Genomic DNA, 23,425 nt, shown 5'->3' on the forward strand with positions numbered 1-23,425 from the left:
GCACTCTGTACTAGGGTGTTCTTGAAAATCTTTAATGATCTATCTAACCACAAATTTCTAAAAATCAAAATATTCAATACTTAACTTCTATTTTAATTTATTTAAGTTAGTTCCTATTTTAATACATTTAAGGGCCATTCTGGAACATAAGGAAAATAAGAAGCCACAGATGGGTGTTTCATATATTACTCCCATCTCAAAGGAAGACTGCATAAATAGAAAACCTATGACATATACAACTCCTCATTTTTCTGTCAAACATTTAACTAGTGACCAAAGACACAGCTGAACTATTTTTGAGTTTTCTTTTTAATCCATTTGCTGCGTGTAACTTCCTCAGTACTGAGAGCTGAAGATCCTTCCGACACCATCATTTAAAAGAGCATGATTTAGTAAGACTTGTGTGAATTTTGGTGTGGATAAATGATGGCCCTCTATACAGACAAACTTTCACATTTCTAATGCTTTTTTTGTCAAATCTTCCCCAAAACTCAGTACAGAAATAGAATACAATGGAAACCATATAATGTTCATGTAAAAGGGTTAATTTTTGGCAGTGTAAGAATTCCTTCTCTGAAGTGGTCTATTTTAGGTATTCTACTGAGATAATCTAGTACTTCTTAATACTATTCCACAGCAGAACAATTTAGTAACTACACAAAACCTTCACATTGGTGATACCCTATGCAGCTCATAAATTCAGGGAGAGGACCAGAGATTTTTAGGCTGGAGGAGACCAAAATAAGAATCAGAATGAATGTTTGCCTGTCCTTAGAAACCAGTCAAATTAAGACATCATTTTGAAGCTTGCATAAAATCTGGTAGTTATTTTATGCTTTCTGGTGTCCACAAACACAATACTCAGACTTTCTCACAATATTTTTCTCCCAGCCAAAGCTGAGAAATTCTGGGAATCTCATTAGTAATCCTATTGCATTTATTGTGACATGGCTCACCAGTTCCCAAGAGGAAGAACATCAGAAAAGCATTCATTTTTCTCTCAACCAGCCTCATTCTGAAGAATATATATTGCTTGTCTTCCTCCATACCAAGACCCTGTTGCTTTCCCAGATCTGATGTTATCTTACTGTCATACACGTCAGCTGGGGAAGGCAATACTCATGGTTTTCACAGTGTCACATCATGTCACAGACCGAGTCTGGTCCCACTGAGGCTGTTGGCAAACTTCCATCAAGTGAAAGGGCCACCATCAGCCCATTGCCAAGATAACTGTCCCCTTAAATTCATGGAAATTCCTGATCATGAATCACACGCATCCTTTAAAACAAACAGTTGTTGAGTGCCTAGCTGCACTCAGCTGAATTAAATTAGTAAATCTTAAATCCTCAAATAATGGCAAGAAAACAACACAGCAGAAAATAAAATCTTGCTCATGAGAACTAGGCAATGACTTGCTCTGTCCTTGAGAATTACCTGGGTGATAGGTAAAATGCTGGGGTTGGCTTCTTTTTCTTTTCCCATTGATGACATAGAAATTCACCTTCACAGCTGTGCGAATGTGCTTGTTACGGTACTCTGGTATTTCTACAAAAAGCATGCTCTGAAACAACAAGAGGTGACAATACAGAATTAGCAACTGAGGCTGACCAGAGATTTTTCCATGCATCTCCTCTGTGATGCATCCAGGTATAAAGGAAGAGAAATCTTCCTATCCATCCTATAAAAAAGGGTATGAGGAGAAGAAGGAAAAAAAGGGCAGATGGTGAAATACTAGAAGATTTTTGGTACTAGGAAGCTGGTTTCTATGTACTACATCCTCTCTTATACTTGATGTTGCCCTGAACTTGGAAAGAGAAGTCTGAGCTACAAATAAAACAGACAGAACAGTGATAAATGCAGCAGCACTGTTAATCACATAGTGTTTGATAAACAAGTAGGTACCGCAGAATTCCCTCTTTTTGTTAGAATAAACTTGCTTATTCTATAGGCTTTTTACTCATACACAGCCAGATCTTGCTCCCACGGAAGTTAAGGGTGAGTGTCCCGTTCTCTTCTGCAAGGGCAGGCATGGCCCATGGCAATGTAAGTGCTTGCTCTTAAATGCAGTGAACAACTACAGTGTGGTCCCATTAAGCAAAGTGAACAAAGAGGCTCATTCCCTTGAAAGATCAATGTTCATTTTAAATACTATGGTGCAAATCCTGTCCTACAAAGTACAGAGTACCCAGGACTTCCATGCAGGAGAAAGGAAGTCAGGACAGCCAGCATCCTGCACAGGACTGGGCTGATACAATAGAGTCTTCTGCAAGAACACAAAATCCAGCAGTTATTCAATTTACTGTGGGTTACTGCTAAATGAATAGTTTCTTTTTGCAACACATTTGCTACTGAAGCATTTGACATTTGTTCGTCACAGCAGTAAGACAGCTGTTCTTTCTGCTTTTGAGATGCTCTTTGAAAACTACCCCTTGAATACAACTAGCTGTCTGAGAAGCTCAAGGGAAGGACATCCAATGTTTTGCATACTTACAGGCTGGCTCTTATCTTTGTCCACTGTTGCCTCCATTTCCCAGATCTGCTGCCCATCTAGAATGATATCACAATATTAACCTCACTGTATTTTCTTTTTATCATAAAGCTTGACTTAAAAAAGGAAACAAACTAAGGGCATCAAGTTAGCAAAGTTCCCGAAATGGACTTAAATTCATTTCACCTTCACAGTCCTAACCAAAAGCAACAGCATTTAATTTAAAAATATCATTGAACACTTCTCTTGCCAGGAAAAAGCTTACATACATATTAAAAGGAAATGTTTGTGTAGAAATTAGCCAAACTGAGGAATGAAATATTTAGCACGGGTACAACATCTGCTTTTTACCACACTCGATTTCAGCCAGCTTGACTGATGGAGGGCACCAGAAGGTCAGATAACTCATTAATGGTCACATTTGATCAGCAGCTCAGCAAACTTCCCGCTATTTTAAGCTAAGAGCACACGGCTCCCCACTAGTGTTGTAAATGGTGGAATGGGCAAAGAGCTGGAGGAAGGACCAGCAAAAGATCCATATCTTGCATGGGGTGCACGAAGATGGAAGCAAGCAAACCGAGCCGCTTCAGGGCTGATTTTCAGAGGTGCTGCACAGTGAAACCGGCAGATGCTCTGAATTCTCATGAGATCATAGATTTTTCCTGAAGTAGTTCAACAGGGATGGATTCTTACCATATCAGAAAACCAGCTACATAGGGTGCTTGATTTCTGTTATGGATGCCTTCTTACTATTTATACTCACTTCTTATAAGTGCAATATGAAACCTCAGCATGTGATATCTATTGATACATCTCCTCTGATGGAGGAGCAAGCCCAACATCTCCGACAGTGGATCCACCACTGTGGGCTGTGACAAAGCACCAAATATTCACCATACTCTGCAAAAGCAACTCATCGCGTGTGCGACAGCCTCTACCTCTGAACCACAGCGAGTCTTTCTGCTCTTAATTACAACCAGGCAGCCTGTCTCCATTGCGTTACAAAAAATCATATCTATAGAGGAAAATAAAATCTGATCCCCTTGTATGTAATACCAAAGTAACCCCTGTGCTATAGGAGTACAGCGGTAGTAACAGGACAGTTAGGATGTTTGTACACAGACACTGGGTGCTTCATCTGGCTACAAATATTCTTTAAACCTACTGTCGTCCACACTTCCCAGAAACATCTTTTAGCAGTGCCTTTCTTATTTTTACTTTTTTTAGAATTTAATCTCTACTCCTTTGATTTTTCTATTCTGGAGAGCCTTTTAGCCAAGAAATTTCCAGAAGAAAAATACTAATGGCAAAAAAAAAAAAAAAAAAGCCTCATACCTTTCTGAAAGCTCAATTTTAAAATGAATAGGGGACACGTATCCAAATGAACCGATGTGACTTGAAATAGTGCAGCCGCAAGGCTGGTGTTTGCTTTAGAGAGGGGGAGGCAGCTCCCGGGCGCGTTTCTGCGGGGGTTCCCCAGACTGCGCGCCCAGGGCTGCAAGTCTCCTAAAACCGGCCCTTTTCACAGGATTTTTTTATTTTTCCCAATTCTTGGAAATTCTGCAAGAGCTGCTTTTGTCCTCTGTTATTTAAGTACTTCTGCTTCTGGCAAAAAGGGAAATGAAAGAGTATTTTTAAATGCATTCTGCATCTTTTTTTCTGTTGTTTTCCTCTTTGTTCTCGGCTCGGCGTGGACAATGAGCTGACAGATGTGCTCAGCTCCCTGGGCGGCCTCTCCCCAACGGGGACTGCTGCTCCATGGCTGGGCCCATGGCCCCAGGAGGACCCTGTCTGCTCCAGTCCCCAGTCCTTTCAGCCCATTTTACACTGGGCAGGACATCACCGCCCCCAGCACCCTACACCTGAGACACCCCTGCTGTGCTTTGGCCCCTAAACATGCAGGAAGGAGAGCAGGGATTTCCCTGAGTCCATCCTCAACATTGTGCCCCTTCCTCCCCCAGGACAGGTGGGCTGCCAGGGGGTTTGGGCAGGGTGCCCGGCTTGCGGTGGGGCAGGAGTGGGCACACAGCCCTGGCTGGGCCTCTCCAGCCCCCCCTCCTCTGTCCTTCCCACTGGAGAAGTGGAAACAACTGAGGAATAGCTGGAAATTTGTCTCCATCCATTGTTTGGCTCCTCCACCTGTGAGGAGGAGCCTCATGGGGGAGAGAGGAGGAGAGAGAGCGAGCCAGGCCTCCAAACACCTCACGCCACTACCACCACAGTACATACACTGGTGCAAACAGAAAACACTATTTATTTTTTTTTTTCTAAGTGTTTTGAGTTCCTCCACAGTGAGTCAGTTGTCTTTTCTAGGCTAACACGCAAATCAGTGACGGGCTGAGGAGACGGCCTAAGCAAGCTGTGCAATGAGAGCCGGCAAGGCTCTCACCCGCTTTGCTGTTTAGCCCTCACATCCCAAAGGACCGCTGTGTAAAGGAGTGGAAAATACTCCGTTATTTAACAATACGCATTTGTTTTGGCCGCTGCTCTGGACTGCTGCAGGTTAAATCTATACCCCTATCAATGCAGCTAACTCTTCATGGTTCTTGAAATGGTAAACATCTTGGGGAAGGGGAAAACCAGCAAATACTAAATGCATTATCTGGTGACAAGGCAGTAAATATTTAATGGGAGGATTCCTCTTCTAGGTGATCTTTGTGAAAAGAAACCACCATAGTACATTAAGGAAGCTCTCCCCAACCCTAAAAAAACCCAAAACAAACCTCAAAGAGAAATTTTTATAGTTCTCTAAGGAAAAGAGGAGGGAAAAGGAAACATCAAATTATGTCATAAAATAAGAGCTCTGATAGAGACACACATCGGGAATTGACCAAGCAATGCAATATGGAGATGTCCTGACAACGTGGACAGCCAAGCAGGAATACTTGACATTGGTTTTCCTCCATGCAGAATGTTTTCATTTTTGTTTCTGTATTGCTAAATTCAAACAGTCTGTACAGATACGGCAGCACTAACTTCACAAAGAAGGTAGAAATCAAAAGGATTTGTTGGTCCAAAATGCATAAAATAAAGGAGAAATAGGCCTCCACGTCATCTGCTTTATTCAAGAGGCCTGTGAAACATATGCAACCACAACCACAGCGGATTTGATTTAGTAACCAAGCCACTGAAATTGCACTAAAAGCTAATGAAGCCAACCGTAAAAATCAAATTATATTTAGGCTGAGTCCAAAGTCTGTGGGGATTAAGAGTAAGAACGCGAATAAGCCAAATCAATCAAGAAAGAAATGTATTTCGGGTTATCATTCTAATGATGATAGATGCTTCTGTTTGGATATATTATGCTCGTGGTTGCTAAACAGGTTTTTAACAAATCTGTCATCAGCAGCAATCCCTGTTCTTTAAGCACCAAAGCCCTGTTGAATATATCCACTCTGCAGCTCACTCCCTGACCTTTACACTTAAATATCATGACGTGGCTCCATCTGTCTCTCTGCTTCATTTTTACAGTTGCAAATGTACAAACTTCAGTTCGAGACAATCAATATTGGCTTTTCTTTCAACCCCTCTGGATACGCACATTACGGCAACCTAATGGTAGAAGGATGAGGTCATGAATAAACCAAAAAAATACAATCACATTCAGAAATCTCTCTACTTTAACCTGTCCTTTTTGCCACTAATGAAAAGAAATCTTTTGATTATCACACTCAGAGAGTTAACAGAGAGCAGGAAGAATAAATTGAAAAGTCTAAGGCTTGTCTGTAGGACAATTTTGGGGAAATTTTAAACAGAGAAAACTTCCAAACTGTCAATGCATTTATCATCTTCAACCTGAGTGCAAATGATAAATTTTTGAGGGGAAAATTAAAGTGAATTTTTGAAGGAAAACATCAGCAAAAATGGGATTTTTATTGCAAAGATACTCTAAAAATTGTAATGCTGATATGATGGCAGAGCACAGGGCTCAATGCAAAGCATGTGTCACAACCTGGGTACTTTGAAGTTGGCCTTTTTCTCCAGTGCCACTGTTGTGACCCAGGTGATGCTTAAATGCTGCAGATGCATTTTGCTTTGAGCAGGACACTGGGCTCAATGACCTCCTGAGGTCCCTTCTGGCCTTAATTACCCTGGAATTCTGTCATGCCACAAACGGGACAAATGACCAAGAACCAGCTTGACTAATAACTTAAGTCTACAAGTACAGATAGCTGTTAACTGCTTACAGTTAAACCTGCTTCAACAGGGGAGGGGGAAGAAAGCTGCAAAAGAGCAACAGCATTGTTTTTGGTGAAGTACCTTGAGAGCGCCCAGATGCGGAGAGCGGGTGCTCTGCAAGTCCCAGCCAGTGCGGGGCTGTCCCGGCAGCGATCCACACCAGCCACGGCCCTGCGAGGGTGTCCCAGGGCACGTGTGGATCGCACCGGAGCTCGGCACCAGGTCTCTGTGTGTGGTGTGTCTCAAATTCTACCTCCACAACGGGGAATTCAATCCGCACCTCTGAAAACAGCAGCAGTTCCATTAAAGATGATAAAATATTTTTGGACCTAGACCCTGAGGTCTTACCAGCCATGGCTGCTTCATGCAATATTTTTACTGTTGTGGTTCCCTGCTCACTTAATGGTTTGCCTTAGTTGGCAAGTCTTTAACACCGCAGGTCAGTGAAATGTTCAGGAAATAGAGATTTTTGTGCTGCTTCAGGGCTATGAGACTTAGCATTAAACCCTGGTGAGAGATCTGATTGTGTCAGCACTCTTTGGAGGAATGAATGAGTTGTTGGAAGAAAGTAATTCTACCCTCTCTAACTCAAACTACGATCATACCAAAAGTCTTGCTTGAAACTTTGGGGAAAATCAAAACGTCAGTCTGCATTAGGAACATTTTGCGTGATTCTCTGCAGCCCCTTATAGGGCTTTTTTTAATTAGCCAATTAAAGGTTTTCTGAACCAGTTACAGCCTTTACACATTATTCACGATCCCTTACTCATGACTTTGGGGTCAGTAACTAGCAGAGAAACAAACTTACTGCTTTATTTGAACAAGCATGACTGATGGACTGAGAGGTTCAGGAAATTTTCTTTGCAGTTCTCTCCAGTTGAAGACTAAGTCTACTATTGTGCCAATCCTCTATGTGATTCTGTGCCTGCATGTGATTTTATGCTTGAAAATGTACATTGCTTTTCAGTCAAGCATTACACAAATTACTTAATGAACAACCTGTTACCTTTTTCCCAGGCAGCAAACCATGCCAGCTCCCCAAAGAAACTGAGCCTGGTCGCTAGTGGGGCAGCTGCTCCGACTACACATTTCCGCAGAGTTCCCTTCGGGCTTCTGATGAATTGTCCCTATTCACTCTGTTTCTTGGAAGGTCTTCCAAAAAAGCACAGCGATTATCTCTGTCAGCTTTTATCAGGAGATGACAAGCATCTCTGGAAAACAGTCAAGGTTTTTCAGAGCCACTCCAAGAACCAAGTAAACAACGATGAACGCTTTCCAGCAGAACAGACACCGCTTTGGGATGTGCAAACCTTACGGGTAGGGAAACACTCACACAAAGTCTCTGCTGCTCTTTTCAGGGGCGAATTCTGACTTAGCTGGGAAGTTATTCTGCTTCATGTCAGTGCAAGGTTGCTCAGCACCTGGTCCAGAGGAGTTGTCTCCTTCTATGTGTTTACTTCAGAAAAGTTTTCAAACTTTAGAGCACACACAGCATGAATGAATTTAAAACTCACAACGGCAGAGCTATTGAATTTTCCACTGAGCTTCATTTCCATGGATATCTTTTCCTTTCTGAAGCAAGACTGCCCACTGCAGTTAATGCGGCTCTGTTTACAATGAGCTGAGGCCAGTGCCTTCATTTCACTGAGGACAGAAGTTTGAGTCACCAAGGCCAAAGATACAAGTCGAGGTCTGGGAGGTAAAAGGCCAATGGATTAGTCATCCGCCATCCAGCCCAGCCCCGAATCTGACATTTTGCACAGTGAGAACAAGTCTAGAGGAGAGTTCTCTCCAGCTATTGTTGAGGAATTCATTTCATGCTAAAATAAAGCATAAATACAGTAGTTGAGTTATGAAGCAGCAGGGGCAGCCTGTCATTCCAGAGCTCTTCCAAGTGATTCCTTATGCCAATTCATCTAAATAGATTTGCTGGTTTTTTTCAAGATTATACGTGTGTTTGTGTGTGTGTGTGTATAAATTCTTAAACAAAAGCTCCTCTCAAAATAAAACCACTGGGAACCTCCATGTAATAAAATGAGTCACACCAGGATGCGATGACTAAGTGGGAGAATAGGGAATTCCACTCCTCCTGCCAGCTTTTTACATGATCAATTTTCTGTCAACAGGTGATGGGAGCTTGTCTCTCTGCCTTTTGTTTATTCCAAAAAATATGTTTATTTTTTTAATATTCTCTCCAAACAATTAAGATTCAAAGCTGAATAATCAGGAGCAGGCACACTTCCACTAGGCGCCCCCATAGTAAACAGCGAGCCAGGGAATCCAGGCCAGTAGTGGCTGGCTGTGTTAATAAGGATTTACCAGCTGTAAAATTCCAAAATCTTGTGTCATACAGGGAAACCTTCCAAAACACTGGATTCCACCCTGTCTCGCTGAGTCTCTAACAGCTATGGCAACTTCGTTTCTGCAGCCACACTCTTCTGCATTTTTGTGTGTGTGATCCTTAGATTTTTTCCTGTTTTGCAGTGTTTTTCTGGGATCCCCAATTTAACGTCTGACAATTGCCCCATGGGATTACAAGAACACCTGGGGCAGGCAACACATTTCATCCAGGGGCAAACCTGTGGGGAGGAAGGTTTGCTGGGTTTTCATCAGCTAGAGCAGCAAGGAAAAGCAGAAAGTTTCCCGTTTATCCCGAAACTTTCTAATCTGCACAGCAAAGAAGGGGAAACTCTAATCTTCCTGATTGCTACTGGTAATTCCTTGCTGCTGCCTTCTTCTGGTGCACTGCAAGGCATGAGGAGTTAAGCTGCAAGGTGATCACCTTTAGCTAATGCAAAAATCAGATGCCACCGGACAGAGACATCTATAATTTATTCCCCAGGTTCATCCCATTGCTCCACAGATTCAGAGCAGAGATGTGCATCCAGCTTTAGATGCTGGACTCTGGCCACAAACTGCATGGAGCAGAGAAAGTGCCTGTGCACTCAAACTGCCGAGAAAACAGCAAGATAGCATATTTATTTCATATACTTTCTGTAGAACCTCACATGTTGCAAACAAATTGGATCATTTCAGATTACACTCTCAGTATCACTCTCAGTTTTGCTACCTTTATAACTAATCCCAGATATTTGTGCTTTTTTTCCTTAGCCTTTCCCATTAAAAAACAAACAAAAAACCCCAAAAGTTTGTTTTTCTTCCCCTTATGTTGGGCTTTTGTCTCAGGTTAAGACACCTCAAAAATCTACACTATAATGCATGCTCAGCAGTGGACCATGTCTCTGAGTTATGATCTTAGTTCTAAGATATGCTCTGTTGCCCTCACCTCTCCATAACTTAAATGTTCTATTTCAGTTCATTAATTTAGAAAGTCAGTGAGAGTACTGTTTGCCTGGGCCAGATAGCAAATATCTCTGTTGGATGGATCTGGAGGGAAAAAAAAGTAAGTTTTAAAAAACCCCAAACCTTTTGGTGTCTTTTTTATCTGTAATTTGCCTGAGAAAATGGTATCATTAATTTTGCATCATTAAGTTCAAAGAGATAATTGTTGAAAATAGTTTGCTATTTTTTGCATTCCCAGGGAGTTTCTTGATCTTTCATGGAACTGTCAGACTATTAACAGGCGTTTAGTTCCCTGTTTGGGGCACGGTGAGACATTTCAGACTTGACACAAGAGAGCATGGGAACATTACTGTAACAGTCTTACAATGTCCTTTCACATTTCCCACAAAGGACCACGATGCTCAGCCATAGTTCCTCACTGTCATCAAACCAACACACAAGCCACATTCTGTTCACATTATAGACGCCATAATGCCATCCCATCACAGTTTGCTATAGTGAGTTGTCTTGGCCAGAAGACTTTTTAAAGTCATTTGGCTGATTTTGAGCAGATACATATCAAGTTGTACAACTACAACACACATGGGCTGTAAAAGGCATCACTTGTAAAAGAGTTCACCTGCTGTAGCTATTAGCGTCCTAAGAAACCACTGTCATGAAAATATCACCGAGGTGACAGGGACGCAGAAACTCAAGGGAAAAATAAACTAGAACTCTATTGCTTGAATCAAGAGCTGGAAAGGTTTCTTTTTGTCAAATGGACTTTGGGCGTTCGTGCTTCAGAGGCCTTGACAGCTCCATCAGTTCAAAGGGCACAGAGAGCACCATCTCCTCGCTTTACATGGCAAGGCCGAACTGCAGGATTTATGGTGGATCTACTCCAGAGACGTATGCTTTCTGTTTGGGTTGTTCCTCCACCACCCACATTGTCCTAGCGATGATTCACGGTGTCCATGTGGCCACCATAAGAGTTTGGCAGAGGAAAGCACAGTCCATTTGCACTTTTCTCCCAGAGAAACACGAAACTCCTCTATCACTCGCAGCAGAGCAGCGGTAACCAGTACACAAATGGGAGTAAACACAACGCAACCAACAACATCCGACTTGCAAACTGTTACATGACAATTAAAACAAATAAAAGGGGGAATTCCAAAGTTTTTCTTTTTTTAGCTGCATTTTAAGATCTGGGCCCCAACCAAATGCTAACACCCTTGACCTTCAGCATATTCCAAATCCTTGATAGCCATAAGACTGCTTTTAAAGCTTTCTCTTCCAGATCAAAATTAAAAGAATACGTGCACTTGAAAAATTTCTATCTGTACAATCTGATCTAGTTGCTTCCCCTGACCTATTTTTATTTAGCTGGGCTCAGCTATGTGTCTCTGAGTTCAGATCTTCAAATTCCTTCAGCCAAACTCTGCTTTTGTGTGCTGGACTGACTCTACCGAATTCATGAGTTCCCCTCGCTTATAGCAGCTACTGATTACAATCTTTCACCTGGAAGAGATAACAAAAAGAACTCAAAACTATCATGTCTGCACGGTGATAAACCTTATCAAGAAAATGAATGCTATTTACTCATCAGCATTTAAAAACTCAAATACTTTATCCCCTCGCTTGCACACAGCGCTGAGCTTCATTTTCCTTCCTGCTGCCATTTCCTCTCACAAGCCTCAAATGAGAGACTTTTACAGACTTCTGATCGGTGAGCTCATTGCAATAGTTCATAGTTCACCTAATACAAGAAGACAGTTATTTTCATAATGACATGCCTGAATAATCTCTGGAATATTTTCCAGGTATTTCTAGGGGAAAAGCATACACATCCATAGTGCTGCGTAAGAAAGAAGTAAAAACCATTCATTATCGCTCTCAGAAGCATGTTGCATTTTCGTCACAAATATGAACAGTTCTACACTTCTCTGCATTGCTAGTAGTGAGTGAAGAATTGCCTACAAGATCCAGAGGGAACTGAAATAGGTTTTGAGTGTCTGTCTGAGGGATAAAACCTAATTTACAATTGTGAGCTCCATCAGCAGCTTCCTCAGTTTTGCAAGATACATGGACTAGCACCGTCTCAGCACCTGCTTCACTGGAGATGCTGAGCCAGACCCCAGGTTCAAGGCACACCCAGATTTTGGAGTCTGTGAAACAAGGATATCTCACTGCACAAAGATACCTGCACAATGGTTTTTGTAGAAAAAACAAATCTTACTCTCATCTTACACACTGGACAAGCAAGCCAAGTCCAGGAGCTCTACGGAGTACAGCATGCCAAAAGCTATTAGATGCTTATCCGCACTACTGCTGTTGCTGTTGTTGCTACTAGTAGAGCGAAAACTGGTGGCAAAAGTGGGAAATCAAATACCACTTGCTAGCACAGACAAGGCTTGTTGAGCTGTGAAAATGAAACTCAAAGAGAACCACATTTCCCCTGCAAGCTGGTGCATCTTCCTGCCTTCACAAAGGTGCAATTCTGTCTCAGGGTCCTCGGGGCAGAGTCGTGCTCTGGATGAGGGTGCAACAAGGACAGGGCCACGCCAGCGATGCATGATCCACCCACCAGCGTGTTTATTGTGGCTTGCTTTGCTTCTGAGCAGCTTATCAGCGCTTTTTGCAAGGTGCTGTGCAGATTGGATCTGCAGCGAGCGAGCTCCCCGAGGCGAGCACGAGATCCACCTCCTCCTTGCACCCAGCGGCGTTTCTAAGTGATAAATCAGGCTGCAGAACTGGCCCTTTTTGTTCTGTGTTCATGAAACCTAATGCAACAAAGACTAAGCGTGGACACAGTAATGATAATTAAAATTGTCTACCATTTATGAACAGTGAAGTTGAAAGTCACAGGTGCATAAGACCCTAAATTTCAGGCGGGCTGGGACACTCATTAACCACTGACAAACCAAGCACAAAGGCTTAACTCTCAATCTGCTGCAGCCAGCCAGAGTCAGATCAGCTCCTGCATGATGTGCATATCCAGTTCAGCTTCTTAACCTTCCTCACCTTAAGATATACCTATTAAAAAAAGCAATCTTCACTTAAAAGCACTTCAGGGCATAACTGTAAGAGGTATCTCTGCATTTATAAAGCAGTGCATGGATATACAGAGAACAAGCTCGCCTTCAGCACAGAGCAGAATCCCCCAGATAAACCACTGCAAACGACACAGAATTCTGATTTAGACCAAAGATTTGACCCTGGGCCTCCCATCCTCTAAATTCCCCCTCTGCCAATGGTTTGTTTGAAGTGCAGCAGACTGAGACTGCCTGCAGAGCCCCAAGGCGGCGGGGAGGCAGGATATGGAACACCAGCACACAAATCCCTGCTCCAGACTGGGCACTGCCGCTGGGATAAATCCTGACTCTCCACTACCAGGAGGTAAACAAGAAAAAAAATAAATAAAAATAAAGGCAGTTTCTCCAGCAGTGAAGAAAAGCTTAAGATTTAGTGCGGAAAATGTTGTTGTTCTTCTTACTTTCTAACCTCTATTCCAGCCAGAGCCTTCTCTGCTCTTATATGGAAACAGGGGCAGGGCATTTCCTCGAAATGGCATTAAGAGCTACCTCCTTTCGGTCTATCATCTCCTTTAGTTACTGCAAAATGCTCCTGGGGCAGGTACCGTCGTGGGCTGCCAAGCGTGTTCCTGTGAACCTTCAGGTTCGCTGGCATTGACGGAACAGCGGCAGCACAGCGGGAAGGAGTCAACACACGGGCTTCAAAGGAAATACAGGGTGCCAAGGAAACCGCTCTGACTGCACAGGCTCATCTGAACCTGCACAGTTCAGAGGCCCAAGAGCCTTTCATTTTTGCTTTAAAATAGCACAGCTTGCTGGTGGTACACGAAGAAACTGGGACCCACAGCATGCCCAGATACATTGATTTTTGGCTCAATTCTTACTTTTTGCCATAGCCATTAGCCCATAAATCATGCATATGCTGTTCACTTGGGCAATGCAATGTCTTAAATCCCTTGTAAGTCACTGAGTATGTCACTTAAGCTGCCTCTAGCTTAGTTTATCAACAGAAAACTTCAGAATAACATGTCTTCTTAACAGCACAAAAGGACTGAGAAGTTCACATAGAACAGGCTGCTGATCTTTTGTACTGCAGAGTCCTGAAATCAACAGGAGTAAAGGATGGCACAATCTGGCCCTTCATATTTGAAGAATGCTTTTTTGACCCCTGGACATCATTATTATCCCTGCAGAGCACATTATTTAGGATACAAAAATCAGGTCTAATGAAGAGTAAGTTAAACAAGTCCAAATCATTTACAAAGAAACAAAAATCCATTTGCAAAAGCCTTAGAAAATCCAACAAAATACACGTGCTGCTTGGTGAGGTGAGATGAAATGCCTGTGTGCGTATATTACAAAAGAAGCAATTCAGTTCTGAAAAAAACCCATTTAACTAACTACAGCAGAATGCATTTGTTTGTGTTTCCTCCTGTAAACAAGAAAACCTGGATTTCTGATGCCCACCTTAACCATTTGATCATGCTAAGCTTATTCTGAGTTAGCACTCAAGTAATGTTTATCATAGCACACCATTATAAAAACACAATATGGAGAGCGCTGTAAAGGTGATGCTAGGTAACTAAATAACTCACAGTAGCCATTCTTTATTGCTATTATTTATATTAATCCAACACCATTAAAGGCTCAGGACCACCTAGTACTGACCCTGTGCACGATGAACAAGTAAGCAGAGGAGATGGAAAGACAATATACAACCTGCCGCTCATTTCCCCATCGCGGTTACTCAAGAGCTTGCAAGACTACCTGAAAACTTTGGCAACATGTGTTTTAAAACAAGAAGCTCTACTACCCAAAAAAGTGGCACTGGGCTGTAACAGGGGAGTTTTCTCTTTGAATTGAATTTGATCTGTTTTGCTACAGTCTGACCCTTCCTTTTGCAGATTCCTCCCTCGAGGACCCACTTGGGAGCAGTTGTATGTGGCTATGCAGGGAAAGCTGGTGACTGCCCGCTCGGGCAGCAGGACAGATGAATTCATATGTACAGGCTTAGGTGGCTGCATGGTTTCAACTGGTGCTTGTAACGGTAACACCGGGGAGATGCAAGCCTGCACACGGTGAAGCAGGGCAAGTTGCAATGCTATGTTCCAGGGGTACGTGGTAAAGTTAGAGACAAATCCTTCAGAGAGCTAAGCAGCTTCAAACTGTTTTTTTTGTAAGATGCAATATGGAAATTAGCAGTGTAAAAATATCTGAAAATAATATGGAAGATGAAGTGATATGTTATTGTAACTCAATATATGTATAAAAATAATTTTACTTTGATATAAAAATACACACTATGCACGTTTTTTCCTCAAAGACTTCCAAGGGGAAGAAATTTCAACCTTTGCCTGTAGTTCATGTCAACAAAAACTGTTCATTTCCATTATGATTTCTACAGCAGGGTTCACAAAACATCAGTCTGAACGGGAACACGTAACAGTCATTCCATTTCTTTGATAACACATCCTGTTCATGCTGATTCCCAGCGTCTATCTTCTTGTGAAACTTCCCCATGACATGGCTTTCATTTACTCCTCAACAGTGGCTGAAAGGCCAATAACACAAACATTTGCTCCCAGGTCTAATTTTACTCACATGGTGAAGTCAAGTGATTTGGTTTTACCTACATGAACTCGGGTGGAATTACTCACTTGCGTAGAGCACAAATCTTAGAATGAGACCATGAGACACAACAGCACTATAGATTGGTCTATTCCCATTAGGGATAGTTAGAAAAAAAAACAACAACCAAACCTGCCTTACCTGATGTTTTCTCTGTGAACACCACCTTGGACTCCGCTGTGAAGTTCTGTCCAGTCAGGATCATCTGTTGTCCTCCATAAACGAGGCAGCTGTCAATATCTTGTCTTTCAACCATCGGAAGTTCATGAGCAGACCTTTGGGCTGTGGGCAAATTGCAGACATGAATGAAACCAACTCTGTTTTACCAGGACTTTCCAAATCTTCCCAGAACTATCCACAGATTGATCTTGTCATCGTTACCATCCGTTGACTGCCAAAGCAGCTTCTCCAGGCTGCTAAATTTGGGTTTGAGAGGGAAAAATAAACTTACTCAAGGCATTTTATTTGGAAACATTCAGGAGCTGGCTGCAGCCTTTCGGCTGTGCTGGCCTTACTCCTTGTCCTTGAGAAAGGACAGCTTGGATGAATGAGCTGGAACTTGCCCATGTCTGTTTCCAAAGAAATGGCCAAATTTTCAAGTGCAGGCACACTACAGCCCTGGAGCCCAAAAATTCCACCTGCAGAGAGGATTCCACTGAATAACACTGAATTCCTTCAGAAAAAGAAAAAATTAAAATAAACCTCTTCTACAAAAGCTCACTGCCGCCTACACAACAGCGACTACGCTGGTCCTGGAACAGTCCGTTTGCCAAGCAAAGCCCCGTTTCCACGCGCAGGCATCGAGCCTTGTGCACACAACAAGAGGGACGATCACAAAGCTGTGCTCGTGTCGGTGAGCAGGGCTCACACCGGGACTTGCTGCGGCCTGGGCTTTGTGCAAGCATGTTTTGTGGAGGCCTGAACATTGGAGGAACACCCTGTGTTACACACTGAGTTCAATTATAAAAGGCAAGGAAGGAAAAAATAGGGTGGATTCCAGATGCGCATGTACACGGTCAAGGATTCCTAAGGTCTTTACTGTTCTCGGCCCCAAACTTGGAGGGTGATTATAGCAAGTTATTCTCTCTTTCGTCAGCCAGAAAACCAGGATAGCATCATCTCTCTGCCTCCTTCCCTCCCATCCCATTAAAACAGCCATTTGCATGGTCAGAAAAGCTTCAGAGGATCCTGGTCACCATCCCTGAAAGCCCATTCCAACTGTTTGCTAACAAGTGGCGGGAGCTGAAGAAAGTGAAGATGCGAGAATTGTTCCCCACAATGCAGACAGCTGGAAAATATCAAGAGCTTCCCTGTGACCAGACCAGGTGGGCAGCAGTTTGGGTCTGGTGAACTGCGAGTTCATGACCCACACTCAAACTCCTCCAGATTCATCCACCCCAACTGGAAAGGCCTCTAGAGGATGCCGCTCATCTATTTCACAGCTGCCTTGGCTGGATTTTAACTTTCTCTGACAAAAAGCCTGCTCCCAAGGGTCCCTGAGCACTCGTGTCTTCCCTTCACTGAACACCGATGGCTACTGAGCCAAAAAAAAGGAAATATTATCCTACATGTTCAGGCTGTGCTTTCTGTGACCTGGTCCTGGCACCCTGTTACTGCCGTGCAACCATCAGAAAGCTGAAAAGCCACCAACTCTTGACCGTGGTAAGAGCTGCACAGATTCTCTCACCGCACGGAGAAAACGCTGGAGTATTTGGTGGGAAAACACAAGCGTTAAACCTTCCAGACAAGTGTCTGTCGAAGAGTAGAGCGACTTTTCCAGCAAGAGCAAGCTCAGCTGAAGCCGTTCTGCCAGCCATGACACAGAGTTTTTGCTCTTGTTAAAAATATAGATAGTTCAATATTTATAAGTTTCTTGTGCCATTTGAGAGGCATTTTTTTAGAGTGTATTTAAAACAACCTTATGACTCATTGTTCCCTTCAAATATATAACAACAGCTGGGCTAAGATACTGCCAATTAAGAATATATATTCAGATCAGTTTCACAAAAGCTGCTAACTTCTTTCACGTGGCTGTATGATTAATTTCTTTCCCTAAATAGTCAAATTTTTGATGAGTTTATAATTGGATTTATCACAAAGACAGATTTGTAACCTCAAAAGCTTAAGAGTAAATAGCAATCATCGAAAACATGTCTACAATAGTCAAGAGAAAATATATTTAAGCTTTGCCCTGGACACTCTTTATTCCTATTCAATCTGCAAATTTCAATTCCAAAGCACCCCACATCCTCAAAATCCAGATTGACCTACGTCTCCTTCAGACTTCAGTGTGTTAATAGAGAGCTTTGTACCTGACATCCCACAGATCAGTGGTTCTCAAGGCTTTTTTGGGACGAGGAAGAACAAATTTTAGCCTGGAAATAACCGTCTGACTCATCTTAATTACATTTGGATCTCGGCAAGTTGGAAATCGCTGCCGAAGACCAAACCTCTGTCCAACTTCCATAGAGCGCAGTGTTTGTGTACGCTGCGACCTACCAGGGAGCCGGGAGGGCAGCCGCTCCGCGGACAACGAGCATCCCAGCTCTTAGGAAATGCCAAAACCCTTCTGGCACCCTCAGCCGAGCGGGGTGGCCCCAGCAGCAGCCTGGAAATGACGGGCAGGGTGTCCCACACATACCCTGGTGCCACTCTGAGCTGCCAACGGCAGCCAAGTTCATGCACAGCAAGAGCAGGTGATGGGCATCTCCAAAATCGCTTTTGCCCTGACCCAGGCTTGGTCATGCCTGTAGGTATTTAAGAAAAACTCCACTTTTCATTTTCCAAGATCTCTTTTTTTTTTTTTTTACTGAGGCCTATAAGAAGGTTTCACCCCATTCCACATTTGCACCAGTAAGGAGGCTCAAGGTTCAGCGTGGAGCTGCCTCAATAGGATTACTTTTTTTCCCCCCCTCTGCAAGAAATATTAATTGCCAATAAATCCCCTTCCTCTAAGGCTCATGATGGGTGGACTGCATGCAATAATTTCACACTCTTCCTTCTCTTCCCCCAGGGGTTGGCACTTCATAAAGTGACCTACAGCTACTGGAGTTTATGAGCTTTGAATAAACAAAACGCTGTTGATTTAACCGGATGGGGTGTTTACTTTCAATAGGAACAGTTACTGACATAAGGCAGCAAAGCAAATGCTATAGAAATACTCACACTTGGCCTGAAGCAGTGTGTCAACCTATTAACAGGGGACATTATTTTTCTATTTTATTTGACTGTCTGCAAATCAAGATGTCATGGACGCATGGTGCCAAGAAATACAATGCACACGGTGACACAAGAGAGAAAGGGAGCTGCTGTCTCAGAGCGCTGCATCACCTCCAGTGGGGGCTGAGCCTTTATCCCCTTTATCCCCTGCACCAGCGCATGGAAGAAACGTTAAGACAGCCTAAAACTCTGGGCCTGCTTTGCAGGGGATGCACAAGCCTGGCCCTGGCTGTAAGGAAGTATGCCGTGGCACGGTGAAGATGTTTCTTGCTTTCCCACCTGCCTGCAGCATTTGTAATTGTTTCTTTTTTAGGAAAGAGGTTATTTGGTTTCTAGGAGCAAAAAAAAAAAGGGATATTTTGAGATTAGTAACTGCCTGGATAAGTCTGTTGTGCCTCCAAATCTCCCCCAAGAGACTGTTGCTCATAGCTGCTAGAAGGTTCAAAGTGACAATCTCAGCTGTATTCCCTACTGTGCTCCTTAGATGATCCCAGCTCCACCTGAAAGTCCCTTTCCCTCCGTGCCACCCAGCTCTCCCCATCAGCACTCCTCCTGCACAAATCTCCTGGGACAAGGAGCTCTAGCCCTGCCTGAGCATCGTGTTTCCTTCCACAGGCTTGGAGGGCTCCCAAGCACTGCCTTGTCTTGCCCAAAAGCTGGCTCTTTTTATGAGTCTTAACTGAAGGTAAATGCCTCTTAACAGCCTCCAGAGAGGAGCCATCTCTGCAATCTCTCTCCCTGCATGTGCAATAAGAGTGAGGGCTGTATTGGGTAATTAGGTAAAGCAAAAACACTAATATGATCTGCCTCTCACAAGGAACAGAGCAGCATGGGTCTGACCATCGCTTCCAGAGTGAAGGTGTTCTACAGCCTCCATGTACCAGCGTACGATTTCAGTGCCGCCTTCTGCTGCGTGGCTGGAGGCCTCCATGCAAACCTCTGCATAAACGGAGGCCAAAGAACAGCTGCTGGAGTGAAATCTGCTCTATGCCACCTTTCTACCACCTGCAACACAGGATCCCAAGCTTAGGTTTACCTGTTGCCCTTGTTATCAGTTCAGGAGAGATCTCCTGGGTGATCAAAAGGAGCAGGATTGAGGCACACCTGCAGCACGGAGAGGACAACACTAGTGTCATCGCTAATTACATCTAACTGCCATCATAAGCCAAGTCAATAAAAAAATGTGGCTACTTAATAGAGATGGGTCAAGTGTCAGGTCCCTCATTGGACCTCCCTGGTCCTTCCCCTGCCCAGGGCAGCCCCAGCTCACCCCAGCTTGCTGGGAGCCTTCAAGCCATGACTCACTGCCCCTGCCTTTCTAAACACCCAAAGGCTCTTGGCTCCAGCCACTGATTTCTGTTGGATTTGAGAAGAGCAGGAGAGCTGGTTGTCTGATGCTAAAAAAAAAATAAATCCCAAACCCTAGAAGCAATAGCAGAGGTGTAATTTGTTGTGGGATTAATTCTTCCACCTCAGTGCAAACCTCAACGAGCCAAAGTAAATATTTCATTCCTCCTGTCACACTGTGTTTATTCACCACGCACTGCCTGCCTGTGGCAGGACCGATAGGAGCAGAGCTCCTGTGCCCAATGCTTATCCACCGCATTAATGTCCTGAGAGACTTTGATCCCATTCATCACACACTGAAGCACCCTGAGCTTTCTGGTGGAAGGAGAAGCAAAAGCTGGGGAGCTGCAGTATGGGACCAGGGCAGGAGAAGTCTAGCAGGCAGGTAGACATCAGTGAGGCACCCTAGAGAGCACCAATCTTCTAACTGGAAGGACAGGATGAATTCTGTCCTGGTGGGAGTATGAAGCAGTGGAAGGCTTAAGTGAGAATCAGGTAAATAAAGCAAATTTCCAATCTCACGAACTATGGGAAACCTTGAAAATGTTATCTAAGCGCTATGAAAAAAAAGAACTCCGTATGAATGACAAGTTTCCAATTTGCCAGCAAGACTTAATCAGCAGTTTGCACAGAGCCATCCAAGAAAAAAGCATCAAAAATAGAGGGCTTTTCTCCACCTCCTCCTCTGCACATAATTTATTTTATGATGTCCTTGCAAAGGAGGAGTGACAAGCACTGATGGCAGCAGTGTCAGATAAGTATGATACTTTCTATGAACTGCAGCCAGCTCACTAAACCCGCATGTGATTAATGACAGGAAAACCATGGCCTCGGTTCACTTCTCTGTCGATCATCTCTGCGGGTATGCACAGCATTTCCCTTTAATCCCTTGTGGAGAAGACCTGCTGAGCTTCAATTATGCTCAGAGATCCACACTCTGTGCAATGTGCTGGGGTGCTTGCTTTTACCAACGGCAGTATTGCAAACACAAAAAGTAAGCGGGAGTTTATTCTCACAGCCTGAAAAGGGGGCGGGCATTTTCCTTCTGACTCAGACTTTCCAGCCTGAAATCTTTTTGCTGCACATTAGAAGTGAAAAATGTCGTCAGAATTCACTTTTTAAATGCTGTGCTTTAGAAGAAAGAAACATTTTACTTCAGAAAAAGCAGCAAGTTTTGTGTCAGCTGTTTTCATAGCAAACTATGTGACTGTCTCGAAGTTGGCATGAAAGGGGAGAAAAATACCTTTAATTCAACTGCTACTCTCATAATAATCATAGTTATGGTTAAACTTGCAAATGGGTATCTCCGAAGTGCAGAGACCATTCGTTTCTGCTTTTTTATTTCAATAAACTAGGGCTCCTTCTTGCCTGTCGTTGTGTTCCAACCAGCACAGCTCCCGGCCGAGGAAAAGCACTCGCTGCTCTGCCAAGACAACATTCTTTTACATGACCAGCTCTTTCCTCTGTAGTTATTCATGTGTCACATATCATAGGCTCAGATTGTCTAATATTATGGAAAAATCTACTAGAAGGAGAGAAAAATAAAGGAAACTTCCAGGGAAATTGATTAAAGGGAAATAAGATATTTGAGCCGATTCAGTGGAACAAAATATAGTCAATAATAGTAACTATTGAAATTCCTCAGATGGACACACAGTGCTTTAGTAATAAGTTTTGTTTGGGTTTTTTTTGGTTTTGTTTCTTTTTTTACCACCTCGGAATATCTATTACAAGAACAAGATTTTGGACTCTTTCTTTTGTGACAAGTGCAATCATTTGCATCTCAAGGGATTACACAAAACAAGAACTGCGAGACACTTTGGGAAGGTTTAACCAGGATCCATTAGAATAAAAACTGCGACCCAGTGCGGATGGCTACTCCTAAGCCTCACACTCACCTCTCACAGACACTTGCATAAAGCAGTTTTTGGTTGCTGACAACACGGAGTAAAACAAGCTGCCCCATGGGTGCTTATGTGGCTGCTCTGAGCTCCCTCCAACTCTGCTCCTTCTCTGCTCCACGATGCTTCGGCTGAGGAGCCGAAACACAACTCCAGAGATCAAACACTCACCAAGAAATGAGCTCCAACTCATAGTGAGAGGTAAATCAAAGCAAAGGAACAGAACTAACGTTACAAAAATTGTGTTAAAGGTTTGAAAATAATGATCAGGTCGTGCAAATACCAAAGCCCTCCACGGGTGATTTGCCAAGAGGCTCGTTGTTATTAGGGCTGTATTTGAAAGGACAAGTTAACTCAGTAACTCTTCACATCTGTGATTTCACCACCTCCTGCGAGAGCAGCTCTGTGATAGCCCTGCCTGCTCTAACAAGACCTTGCCTACACAAGCTGGCTTATGTCTATGCCTAAAGCACTGACCTGCACAAGCAGGGATGGACACCTGGGGACACACAACTGCAGCAGGACTGACGGCACCAAGGTGTGCACAGCTGCTGCATGGACCTGTCACCTGTGGATCCCGGGGACATCTCACATAGCCCCGGTGGGGTTTGCTGCCATTTCATGGCCTCAGCATGGAGCAACACCCAGGAGAAGGAATTTTTCTCACCTTTCCAGCACCACACCTACAAGACCGGGGGCTTTTTATCCCTAAGTAAGTGATGGTCTGTTGCTACAATTATCAGAGGGCTTTCAAATGCCTTTGCCTCCTCAGCGGCTTCGGAACTAATCAACACGCGTCAGGAGAAAAAAGCTGCAAGCTGCTGGATGTGCAGGCTTGTCTGGATATGAGGTCCATTTTGAGGCATAACTGATCATTTAACAACATATCACCTCCTTGGTCCTCCCACACAGCTGCCCGGGGAGGAACTTGCTCCGGATGATGCTTTGAACCTGTGAAATCCCCTCCTAAAACCTGTCAAGCGCTGAATGTGACACAGATGAGGTGGAACCAAATCGCCCCGTGAAAAGCAGATACTTCACAGTTCTTGCTTCATTGCAGCTAATGATCTGCTGACACCGGTGGGAGTTTTTAGCCAGGATCGGCTTCTGCTGAGGAGAGCACTCAGCTATTCTGTTGGTAGCAACAGCGCTCTCCAGGGAACCCCACTGGTGGGGAAATGGCCAGTTATCTTAAAGCTGCTACTTACTAAGGCTTTCCCAGTGGGATATTATTAACAGCTACCAGACAGGAGAGATCTCAGAGGACAGTCCCAGGGGACAAGGGTTCCCAGGTGGCCATATCGAAAAAAAAAAGGCAAAAAGAAAAGAGAAATAAATAGAATTTCAGC

The 23,425-nt window shown here is 43.6% G+C and overlaps 1 protein-coding gene across 4 annotated transcripts in view; it reads right to left on the minus strand.

The window, feature by feature from the left end:
• Positions 1-23,425, minus strand: part of NFATC2 (nuclear factor of activated T cells 2) — a 93,000-nt gene that overhangs the window by 31,034 nt on the left and 38,541 nt on the right. For all 4 annotated transcript variants that reach the window (XM_071815515.1, XM_071815516.1, XM_065850138.2 and 1 more), the window contains exons 6-8: positions 15,751-15,891; positions 2,492-2,547; positions 1,435-1,561 (exon numbers count right to left, since the gene is read on the minus strand). In XM_071815515.1, coding sequence (XP_071671616.1) covers positions 1,435-1,561; positions 2,492-2,547; positions 15,751-15,891 — 324 coding nt within the window. The remainder of the gene's footprint in view (positions 1-1,434; positions 1,562-2,491; positions 2,548-15,750; positions 15,892-23,425) is intronic.

Source organism: Patagioenas fasciata, chromosome 16, assembly GCF_037038585.1.
Source record: "Patagioenas fasciata isolate bPatFas1 chromosome 16, bPatFas1.hap1, whole genome shotgun sequence".
NCBI lineage: Eukaryota > Metazoa > Chordata > Aves > Columbiformes > Columbidae > Patagioenas > Patagioenas fasciata.